General features: G+C 47.5%; 1 protein-coding gene across 9 annotated transcripts in view; it reads right to left on the bottom strand.

The window, feature by feature from the left end:
* The window catches only part of Kalrn (kalirin, RhoGEF kinase), a 638,378-nt gene that overhangs the window by 123,032 nt on the left and 503,121 nt on the right, over nucleotides 1-12,225 (bottom strand). The window contains exon 1 of one of the 9 annotated variants that reach the window (XM_005386541.1): nucleotides 5,583-5,791. The exons of the other annotated variants lie outside the window; for them this stretch is intronic. Within the exon in view, the coding sequence (XP_005386598.1) occupies nucleotides 5,583-5,667 (85 nt within the window). The 5' untranslated portion in view covers nucleotides 5,668-5,791. Of the gene's footprint in view, nucleotides 1-5,582; nucleotides 5,792-12,225 lie in introns of those variants that run through there. 9 annotated transcript variants of the gene reach the window in all.

Below are 12,225 nucleotides of genomic sequence, written 5' to 3'. Positions count from 1 at the left end.
ATATTTACTGGGAGTCTCCTGGGGATATGTCTATGTCTAGTATTGCTGTTATCATTAACAGCAGCACTTTTTAAAAGCAGTTTACATGCCTAGTGCTATGCTAAAGCCTTCGTAGACATTATCTTAACTAATCCTCCCAGCAGCCTAATGCAGTAAACACTATTATGAGTACCATCCTCTCCCAGGTACCCAGTGCAGGACTGGCATGCAGTCAGCACATAAACATTTGTCAAATGAATTAAAACACTATATATTATATAAAAACCAGGGACAATCAAAGATGGGACACTAAGAACACATTTCACTGATTCATTTCTACCTGAAAGGGTACACACCCAGAATGGGGACAAGCCAGGCATGGTGGTGCATGCCTGTGGTTCCAGCTATTTGGAAGTCTGAGGCAGGAGGATCAGTTAAGTTCAGGAGTTGGAGGACACCCTGGGTAGCACAGTGAAACTCTGACTCAAAAACACCAACACAACACAATAAGACAAGAACAGGGACAACACAGGTGGAAAAGGGACCTTCTGAGTGAAATCAAAACAGAGAGAAAACATGGGTATTTACTGAGAACAATACACACAAGCTATTCTGGTACCTGCTCTGCTCCCTGCGATCTTGGGACTGAAGTGTCCCTTAAAGCAGACCAGGCAGATCCAATTCCTGGGGTCAGGCAGGCAGTGCAGTCAACACTCAAGCATCAGTATGGGGACAGCCACTGCCCTTCCTAGTGGGGTCAGCTCTGCCTCTGTTGAGATGTCCCACACCCAGGAATAATGAGGTTGAGGAAGAAGCATCAAAAAAGCTCTAATTCTGACTTTGTTATTAATGGCTGGATTTAAGTTTCCTCCTGTGGAAAAGGAGAAGATGTGATGAAGAGTTCTAAACTTTCCACTTGTGCCTTCTGCTTGAGAAGCCCCCAGGGTTCAGGCCCATGCCTTTTCTAGGGCCCAACCTTGGAAATGGCCTGTCTGGAGTTTGGTGTGCCAGGGAGGTGGGCCCTACAGCCACTCTCTCACTGAATGAGGAGCAGTATTTAAAATAGATGGGGTGTATTTTCAGGGTAAAAGAGAATAGTGTTGAGATTCCAGATGGGAATATTACAAAGTGGAACATGTCATTACCTGGCTAACAGACTGACTGCGGGTCATACATAGCCTAGTAGAAATGGGAGCGTATGATCAGGCATGCGCATCAGGTATGCCTACAGCACTGTCATGTGGGCTCAGAGCACATGAGCTTGCTCCTAGGGCTTGCTTCTTTTTTATTCCAAATTGTTTTGCATTATGTGCTGTGAATATGTACAAAAAAGAAGAAAAAGAGAAAGAAGAGGAAGAAGGAGAAGGAGAAGAGGAGGAAGGGAATCAAGAGATGGATGGAGAGAGGGGGAGGGGAGGGAAAGGGGATGAAAAAAGAATTAATTAAGATGTGTCATGTACATGCCCCAGCTCCCACAAGGAATGTAAGTATTATGTACTGCAAACGTGTACTAAAAAAGAAAGTGATCGGGGACGGGCGGGGTAGGGGGACAAAGCTAGACACAGTCTGAATTCTCTCATCCCAAAGTAGGACTCATGTCCCAAGGAAGCATGCCATGCTTACAGGACTCTCAGTGATTGGTGGACGTGTAGTTGCACTGGATGAGGGCAATGTGGCTTCAGCTCCCCATCTCTACCTCACCCCATCTAAGTCATGCACCCCACTTCCACTAAGCTATGCATAAACAGCAGTGAGTCTATTAGCCAGATAATGACAGATGGCCCAGTGACTACTCAGTTAAGAGAGTTAGATACAGGAAGAAAAGCATGGGACAGTCTGTGTACATGGTACCTTTTCCTAGATACATCTTACATGGGAAAACAGTTGCATGCTAAATGGTCAACTAAGTTTTCAGCATATTCAAGGCACTTTCCAGAAGATGAAGAAATAAAAGGAAATATGCATGATGGTCTCAAGGATTTTGTCCTTGAATGGTGAGTTAAAGTGAGCAACACTGAGTGTTACACAAGGACCTCTTTCAGGTTATCACTCTTTCTGAAGGAACTTGGTATGTGGTCTCATGCATTCAGTTAATAAAATGAGCTGTGTTAATTTAAAAGGCCACAGATGTGACATTCACACTAAGCCATAAGGTTCCTGGTTAAGGATTCTGGGGCTGGGTAGAAAAAAGAAGAAACAAATATAGATTAGGATGACTTTGGATGCCCCGTGAAACCTTGTAACCTTTATTCACACCTTGGATGTTGGAGTCAGGCAGTACTCACTCCCTTGTTGGGAAAGGATGGTGGGCTGGTGATATAAGCACCTTTCTCATGAACTAAATTAGCCTGGCTAAGTCACCCCTTCCCTCTTCATCCCTGAGATGCTCAGACTGCTGAACTGTCCTGGTGCAAATAGGAAAGCAGCAGCACATGGCTTGGGGTACAAGGTCACCACAACATCAGTAAACACGGAGCCCGTGCATGCAGAGAAGAAGCAGAAGAGAGTAGTGATCAGGAAGGGTTTTCAAGGGACCCAGTACAAGCTGATTAGAAAACAAAAGGCTCTAAAGCTGGCTTCTACCTAGAAAGAGCAGAAAAATCTTTAGGCTCTATAATCTAAGAAGTCACAAATTCCAGTGGGACATATCACTCTGCAGTTTCTCCATGATTTGAAATCCTTTTTGTCACTCTGAAACAAGCTGCTCTTTTAAACTTTAAGATAACTAGTCTCCAGAGCTGACCCACTTCTTCCGGGTTAAAGGGCAGTCTCATTAGCCAAAGCCATCCAGAGTGTGACTTGATGATTCATCACCCTTCAAACACCTGTATGTCATTCTTTCGCTTGCGGTTTTTCACTTTCAAAGGGGCAGTTATAAGGGTATTTGCCTTCTTCCTTCTCACTTAATCTCTATTTCCTTTCAGTTTTCTTCTCTTTCAATGTCAATTTCAAGGTGGAAAACAAAGGTCAGGTTTCCTCAAACCCCTACTGTGCCCATGCTCAACAGAATAAAAAAAAAATGGAAGGGAAAAGCACAAGATATTCACCTTTCTCCCTTTTCCAAATCAAAAGACAAGCTCAACTAAATTCATTCATATTTCCCACAAATGTGACACTTGAAGGCTACAAATGTACTGTCACTAAATCATTCACTCTTGCCTCAATGATAACAATTACAACCACTGAGCATCTGCTATAGAAATTCCAGTATAGATCTCTTAGTTTTGGGTCAAAAATAACCAGAACATTCCATTTCTTCTTGGTTCCTTTGGCTTTCTCAGATTTTGGGAGGAGATAGCCTTTCAATCCCAAATGACCAGAAACCAAGCAAGCCCCCTTCCCTTACCCCAATTTGGGAACCATACCAGTGGGCTCTGACCCATTTGCTTCCCCTGAAGCACGACAGCTGAGTTCTCTTAGCAGGGAGAGACCAAACAAGCTGCTGCCTTTATTTAAAGGCAGAATAGGGAGACTACCTTTCAACTACAGTATGTCTGTAAGACCAGAGAAACTGGTTTCTCTGAGAAGGGAGGCAGATGGTTCTTTGCTGTGAACACCCTCCATTCCAGCTGCCTGACAGCTTCTATGCTGCAGCTGGCTAAGTCTCTTTCCACAGAGCTCTGGGGTTCAGGGTGAGGTACTCAAGCCTGACAGAGGCCTTATCTTCTCAGTCTGCCTGTAAATCGATGCCCGCAGGCTAGGTGAAGACTACTAGCTCTCTTGCACTAGACAAATTGAAGGCCACGGGGAGTGACCCAACATCTCAGCTGCTATCACCCTGCCCAGCCCTTCGGCCTGCTTGGACTCTGAGCCCCAGTTTTTCATCTCCACACATTTCAGATCTAGGAAAGGGTAAGGAGCTCCTGAGAAGGTGAGGAAGCACTGGCCTTGTCACCCTTTTTTTGCTTTTTGAGCTGCTTTTATTGCTCAGGCCTTCAGCCTCCCTCAGTCTGCAGTGGAGGGTGACCACCTCCCGCAATTCTGGCTCCTGAGACCTCACACACCCTTTCCTTAGTCACAGAGCCTGCAGCCACCAGGTCCCCAGTATCACACAAGAGCCAGCTCTCCACCCTCCTGTCAGTCACACAGCGCCGTGAGGCAGGACAGGGCCATTCACAAAGCCTTGGCTCAGATACCTGGGAGGATTATCCTGCAGGGGAGCAGGGCTGCCACAGCTGGACAGCTCAGGGGCTAGGGATAGGCACTGCCCAAGCCCCACATTCTGCCTTAAGAGGAAATGAACTCCCAAGAAATCCTGCCTGGAAACCCTTCATGGCTAAGGCAGAGAAGCCTTCAGAGCAAGCCCACCTGCTCATATTTCCCATGGCCATTTCCTGCTTCCTCCCCTCTTAAACACCCCCTTCCTTCAATACCCAGCCTGGTTTGAATATTCCTAAACAAGGCTCCCGGTCCCCTGCCCCCTCAGATTCCTTCTCCATCTGAATTCGCGATTAGAGCTGGATAACACACAGTTCCAGGCTGTTCTAATTAAGGTAGGGAATGAGATACTCAAATGCTAGGATTATGAACCGTACTGATCTGGGGGAAGGTCCTTGAGATTTAATTAGCTTCTGTGACCACAGCTCTGCTCAGGACTGGGGGAATAGTCAGGGCTCTGCCGTGTGAGTGGCACAGAGGATGGTGAAGGGTTGTGCAGGTGAAGTTCATTCTTTAGTAACGCAGCCAGTAAAACCTCACTGGGACTTTGCACAGGCAAGGACGGGAGTGGAGACTGTGAGCAGGGGGCTGTAAGTGGGGGTAGAGCAAGAAGATGAAATTTTCAAAACCGGCAAGGGTCCAGTAAGGGGCTGTGTGCTCACTTCTGATCACACAAAACATTCTCTCTTCCCCAGTCTCCCAGCTGAAGTGCGGAGTGACATCAGTGTTAGGGTCATCTGCTCAAGTCTGTCCAGCAAAGGACCACTTTCTTTTTCTGGAGCAGCGGCTATTCAGAACTCTTTCTGAGATCCTTCCCATCCCGTTTTGCAGGCTGCTTTAGGGAAATTGGTTGCTTCCTGCAAGTCTCTTCAACGACATTAAAATTAGCAGAATAATTAAATACAGCCCTAATTGGGTACAAAGAGAGTTCTCAGTTAATTAATGAGCCAAGCTCTGGCCCAGAGCCACAAATCCATGCTGGCCTGCGAATGAACGCCCAGGCCAAGCATAGCCGGCTTTGGTCCCAGGAGAAGATTGTCACTTGGCAAACACAGTTCTTGGTGTACAGATAAGTGTCAAACACATTCCCATAGCCAGGAGTCACAAGTGAACCCCGAAGCTGGATCCACATGTAAATGAGCGGCAAAGAACGTCTCTGCTCCCACCCACACACTCGCAGCTGGGTCTCCCTCCCCAGCCGGCCCAGGCTGGCGCCCTGACAACCAAGTCGCAGGGAAGTAACTGCGTCCCGGACCCATCCAAGTCTGAACCTCGCCGAGGGCACGCTCTGCTTGGGAAACTGTGAAGCCTCAGCCCGGCAGCTCGGCGTCCTCCACCGCCTGCCCGACCCTAGCAGCCTCCCTCTGCCGCCCTCTCCGCTCCCTCCCGCGCTCCCAGCCCCTCCAGCCTAGCTAAAAAGAGGCGCCGAGGCCGCCGCCGCTCACCTCTGCACGGAAAGCAGCAGCAGCACCTAGCCAGGAGCCACCCCACCGTGGGCCCTCGGGCGCACTCCCGCTCGCCGCCCTTCATGCTGCCGCGCGGCCCGAGCGCTCCCGCATGGCCCGGGCGCCGGCCGGATGCGAGCGGGCGCTGGCAGAAACTTGGGCGCCGCGGCCGCGGGACTCGCTGGGAGCCGGAGCCACCTCGGCGGAGAGGAGGGCCGGCCGAGCGAGGGAGGGAGGGAGGGAGGGCCCACGCGGGGCGGAGTTCCAGGGTCCAGCTGTTCGCGGACCGGCCAGCCCGTGCAACACGGCGCGAGGCTGCGGCCAGCGAGCAAGCGCAGGGAGCCTGGGCGCAGAGCCCCAGACGCCAAACAGGTATTGCTTTTGTGCAACTTCCACCCCTCAAAGGCTACTACTCAACTCTGGGTTAAGTGTGCCAGTAGATGAGGCCAGAGGTTGCAGAGGGTCAAACTCAACAAAGCCTGGTCTCCCTACAGCATGGCCCTTTCCTTGCCCTTCTTTCCTTCCTTTTAATTCTCACCCCAATCCTGATAACAGTGCCTCACTCCCCTGCTCTTGCCCTGCCTGGTACAGGGTTTGAACCTAAGGCCTTCTCACTGAGCCCCTTTTTAAAGATTTTGTTCTGAGCAGGGTCTTGCTAAGTTGCCTGGGCTGGGCTCAAATTTGTGATCCTCCTGCCTTAACCTCTCACAGAGCTGGGATGACAGGCGAGGCCCACCACACTTGCCTCAGCTGTTTACCAGCACGTGCAAGGATGATGTGCAACATCGTTGCGATTGCCATCATAAACCCAAATTCAAAGTTCAGTTTTGCCACCAACTAGCTAGCTGTTTGATCTTAGAACAGTCACTTCACTTTTTTAATCTTTAATTTCCTCATTTAAAAAAGACTGAAAATTTTCCTATGTGATAGGATTGCTAATAGGACTTACAGGGGACACCTATGGAAGTACAGTGACATCTTGGTACTCAAATGTTTTGAAACTCCTCAAATTTGGTATGCAGTCTTGACACAAAAATTTTGTCCTGGTACCGGTCTAGGGGCAGCAGGAACTTGTGTCGTTGATTGACGATTTGGCACTCTTTGCATTTCCTGGAACCAATTAAAGACAAGTACTTCACCACTGTATGTGTTCCAGAGGTGACATGGAGTAGCTTTAGGTGAGAGTGCCACAGCCTTACTCAGGGCAGATGGCTTCCAGTCACCATCTCACCCTAGACATGCTGCCTGGTGGATCTGCCACTCTTTCGCTTATATCCTGTGCTTTTCTTCTTTGCACTACTGGGGATCCAACCCAGCGCCTCATGAATATGAGGCAAGCGCTCCACCCCCGAGCTACATCTTTATTTCTCATGCATGGTTCAAGGGCAAACTTACTTTCTAAGCGGATCTGGACCACATCAACCAGACCTTTCATGAATCTCTATGTGTGACCTTCACGGGTGTGTCATCCTTTCTTTTGTGCCCAGCTTTAGGGAAAGGGGCCTGAGGAAGTGGACACAGTCAGAAAGAGGGCAAGTTTGTGAGAAAACTAAAAGCCAGAAGTGGGATCCCCGGCAACCAACTCCAACCTGCAAGAAAGGTAAGCACTGGCACAAAACAGATCCCCCCAAAGAGTCAGGCTTTTGGGGCTATCATGAATTGGGGCTTCCTTTTCCAGTGTACACCAGGCTTAGATTTGGGCTTTATTTATCTAGCTGTCACTATGTCTGCCACATGGTTAGGGCACAGTAGAAGCTCAGTAGATAGTAGCATGACTCAATGAGTAATAATAACTAACATTTATTGAGCATGTATACATGCCAAGCAGTTCCCACAGTTTTCTCCATATATTAGCTCATTTAGCCTAACCAAAAACACAACAAACCCTTATGAAGTAGAGTCCTTGTTACAATGGAGAAATGAGTGCATGCATGATAAAGATTTTACTGGTTTAACTGTAAAAAAAATAAATAAGTGAAAGAAGAAGAAACTATACAGCTTCACTCCCATTGAACCAGTATAACCAAAAGTAAAAAACTAGCCTCAGTTCTCCTCCGGCCACTTCTCTGATGGCTTGTCCTCATGAGAGCTCTCAATGTGCTCAGTGCTGAGCAGGACATCTGCCCCTGGTGAACTTCCCAACCCCTAAGGTGCAGGGAAAGTTCAGTTCCACAGCTCCTACAGCCAGGAGTCCTGCGTGCCCAGCCGGCCTGAATGACTTCAGGATCCTTACCCTCACATCACTGTGCTGGTCCCAGTTCTGACCTATGGCACCCAGTACTGCCATCATTCTCTCTTCCGTGTTATGAAAGACAACACCGGTGTTACTTATTTTCTTATTGCTTGCAAGCCTAGCCCAAAACATTTACTGCAGCCCTTCTAGCAGCTGATTTTCCAGGCTTTGTCTCCGGCATGGGTCCCTGAGTCAGTAGTTCATCTGCTCACCATTCACCTCTTTCAACACTGTGGAGCATTCCTGTCCTTTCATTTTCTTATATTAATTTAAAAGCTGATGTACAGACACTGTACATATTTATGGGATATCACATGAGTATTCTGACAGAAATTCAAAGATGCTTCAAAACTGCCTGGCAAGGGGCCGGGGGCATAGCTCAGTGGTAGAGTTGTTACTTACCATGCATGAGGCCCTCCATTCAAGCCCTAGCACTGCAAAATAAACAAGAATTGCTTGGTGAGTAACTAGTTCCTTTTTAATTTAATTACTTCTTCCTCTGGGCCTCTGTGTTTGGGTGACACTAGATCACTTTTCTATCACAGTTCTTTGCCAGAAGCTGATGGTATCATTTTACAGAGACTGGCTTGGGTTAGATGTTTGTGAAGACAAGACTCTTACTATAGAAATCAGAGTGACAGACCCCAGAGTAGTCCTGTACATGTCAAATGGTCCACCAGGCTTGTTTCTATTGGTGCCTCTGATCCAGGAATCCACACTACTCTCAACAGAGTCATAAAAGAATTAGCAACTTCCGGCCATCTTAAGTTGATTTAGCCAACACAGTTTGGCCATGCTGGAGACACATTCTGGGGTGAGACACTAGTCAGCCAAGAGTCCCGCTGCCCTCCTCGAAGGCTTCCAGAATGGGGCTAGACAATGTCTGCAACCTATAAGGAAGTTTTGAGCACTGCCAGGACACTGATTGTGGACCTCTTCAGGAATCCAGCAAACACTCACTGCATGCCAACTATGTGCCAGGTTCTGTTCTAGGCCCGAGTTCTACATGAGTGAACAAAATTAACTGCAGTCCTTATGAAGCCAGCCGCAATGATGTACTCACCAAGAATATAAAAGAAAAGTGAATTAACAAAGATAACTGACCAAGTTTAGGAGCCAAGGGATTTAAGAAAATGGGTGTGTAGATCCTCTAGCCTGCATCGAGGTGTGTTAAATGAATGTTTTCAGGGAACTTCAGAAGGCATAATGAAGGCAAGTGTTTTTTTAACACTAGTTTAAAGTAAGAATCACCTGAGAGCTTTTGAAAGTTTTAGGCATTAGTATTTTTTTTTTTTTTTTTTTGCTCTCTAGAGATTTCAGGGTACGACCAGGTTTGAGAACCATTAATGTACAAGTCCCTCTCCCTCCCTGCACTCTGAGATTCAGGTTATTGACTTTGGGTGCAGCCGGGCATCAGTGGGTATAAAAGTCTCCTGGGTGTTTATACCATGCAGCAATGTTTGAGAACCCCTGCTGCATATGATGATTCTCACACCTGAGTGTGCATCAGAACTGCTTGGGGGGGGGTGTTAAAACACAGATTCCTGGGCTCCGTGCCCAGATTTAGTAGGTCTGGATTTGGGCCTGAGCATTGTGTTGCTGCAAGTTCTCCACTGATGCTTTGGTTTAAGAACCACTAAGAACCACTCATGTAGTGACTTTTCCCCCAACTCTTGTGTTTGTAAAAGCATTTTCATCTTTCTTGAGGAGGCCCCCTGCCTTCATTCTCAGACCATGTTTTTGGGTGTAGCTGACATCTTCCCTCTATCTATCTACCACTCCAAGGATAAGCCCAGGACCTGGGCTTGGCTGTCAGTCTTAGGGACTGGATGAGACTTAGTTCATGATCCAAGTGCATACAATGGGCATGAACCTGGAGACCTTAGCAAGAACCAACAGGAGAGCAGCAATCTATTTCCAGGAGATTTTGAAGTTAGGGGAAAATGCTGCCCTAAAGCAGCTGGAGGCAATTTGCCCTAACCACATACGGAGAAGTCACCTGGAAATGAAGCCAGCACAGATTTAGGAGATGAGAGTGAGAAATGAGAGAAAGAGCTCTAATGACATCATCTGAATAACTAGATGCGATTTTTCCCAAAGCCTTATCTCTGCATTCTCCTTGAAAAATGGAAATACACAACTTTTTGTGTAAGCCAGTCGAACATCTCCAATTGCCAGGTTTTCAAACACGTTCCCACCCAGTCCCAAAGTTGAGGTGAAAAACCCCTGAACTGCAGCATTATCTTTAGATTCTTAATTTTCAAACAGATGGCTGAGTCTCATTCTTATTTTTAGCAGTTTGTCTTCGGTGATGCCTACAGCCAATGTCATTTTATGTGAATTTGGTTTCCTCCATACCTACAAGCCCATTTTATGTGTCACCCCCACTTTCCTCAATAGTAACCCCAAGGTTCCTGCTCTCAGCCTGCAACTGTACTGGGCCAGGGATCCCCAGTGCCAGGCTTGGCACTGGGCGCTAGTGTGACTGCCTGTCCCCTCCCCCTCAGGCTAGCCAGAGCCTCAGGGACACTGGACTATGGCCGGGCATCTGTCCTTTCCATCAACAGGCAGATGGCCATTCCTTTCCCTTTTGGTTTGTTCTCTTCAGACCTACAGAACAGAGGTTTTCTGTGTCACAGCACTTCCCTTCATTTCTTAAAGACAAATGAGGCTTGGACATATGGTTCCTTCTTCATGAGACAACAGTCATCAACAACCATATAGTCCTTAGATCAAAGAACAGAGATGCAACACCCACAGTGCTCCTATATTTAACTTGAACTCCAAATATGTTTTTTTGAACTTGTATGACATCCATGTGGGTAACTATTCCCAGGTGATATGTGTTAATAGTAATCTCTAGCGATAAAGCATGGCTGTCAGCATTATGTATGGTGATCTCTTCTAATTATGTGCATGGTATGGTGTAACCACCACACCACTGCTGGCCTCATGGGTGCCACCACACACCCGGTATGTGGACTCTAATGACTAAGTTCATCCTATATGACTTCAATCACCACCCTGTAAATGTGTCCTTCTGTACCTGCCCACCTGGTACCTGCTCACTGGGCACCAGCCTGCCTCTTTCTGTCTTATTTATCCTCAAGAGAGTTAAGCCCCAGCTCATCCTGTCAAATACCCCCATTTTTTCCATGAAGGAAGGGTCACTGATGACCTGGTGGTCTAGGCCCAAGGTAGAGGGGTGGCCTGGGCAACACTGGTGCAGACTGTGGGGACACACAGAGGACCCAGTGTCTTCCTAGAATGGCTAACCTTCATGTTCTTGAGCAGGGATAGAGAGTAGAGCTGCTGGCGGCAAGGACAGGTTCCTTAAGCTCTGTGCTGGGCGGCCCCTGAGCTCAGCAGAAAGCTATTTATCAAAGTGAAAGATGCCTGAAGCCAGAGTTGCTAAAAACAACCCACCCCAGGTTCTACCCACATGCAAAAGCATTTACTTCTAAGTAGGTCAAAGTGTTCCCAAAGGAGAGCAGTGAGAAGTGCCAGTCTATGACTTTGACTGAGTTTCAATCTAGGCAGGTTTATGATGGCCAAGCATCCACTCTAAGGGAAGATATTTTAATACCACTGTCAGTTTCTCTTCCCCTCTTTAGGCAGGAGGAGAATGCAGAAACCTGTGGCTTTACCAGGTTGAATGAAGAGATACAGTACCTGGAAAGTGGATTTTGCCTTGATACAATTTGGGTCAGTTTACTTGATTCCAGTAGTGGGAGGGATGTGAAAAACACTGCCTACCCTCCGATTTCTCAGTTTTCAACCATTCCAAAGAAATAAGAAGTGCTTAGCCTAGGTAGTGCAGACAGGACTTCCCAGGAAATAGGACTTCAAGATTTTCTCAGGAAGAATTCCTAGCATCGGGATACTTCCCTGTTCCCACCCTCATGCCCTGGTGCAAAGGTTTAAAGCAATACCCTTGAGAGGCCTTAGGAGAGGGTGGACACGCTGACTGGCCCTTCATGCCAGAGCTCTGGCACATGGCTTCACACATGGTCCTGATGCATGGTCCTTCCTTCTTTCCTTCCTATAAATATTTACTGAGGACTTTTTCCCCCCAGCAGTACTGGGGCAGGGTGCAGACTGGAGATGATATTGTGGTCTCTGGAAAACTTATGGACAAAATCAGAGACAGAAGTTTGACCCCCGCTTTATAGATTTTAAGTATCTTGCCGAAGGTCATCAGCTAGCCAGGGATGGAGCCACAGCCAGAGGCAGGTTTCTGCTCCAGGACTTGTGACTCTCACCTCTCACACCTCTCACCATCTCTTCGTGGGGCCTATGACACAGCACTGTGAAGCCTCAGCTCACTTGTTTTATTCTAAAGAATGACCATGTGCACAGACCGGTAAGAACAACCTTAAGATTCAAAGTTCACCTTTGACATCCGTGAGC

The sequence above is a fragment of the Chinchilla lanigera genome, unplaced genomic scaffold, assembly GCF_000276665.1.
Source record: "Chinchilla lanigera isolate Chin_1 unplaced genomic scaffold, ChiLan1.0 scaffold00026, whole genome shotgun sequence".
Classification (NCBI taxonomy): Eukaryota; Metazoa; Chordata; class Mammalia; order Rodentia; family Chinchillidae; genus Chinchilla; species Chinchilla lanigera.
This window is presented reverse-complemented; position numbering and strand designations above follow the sequence as displayed.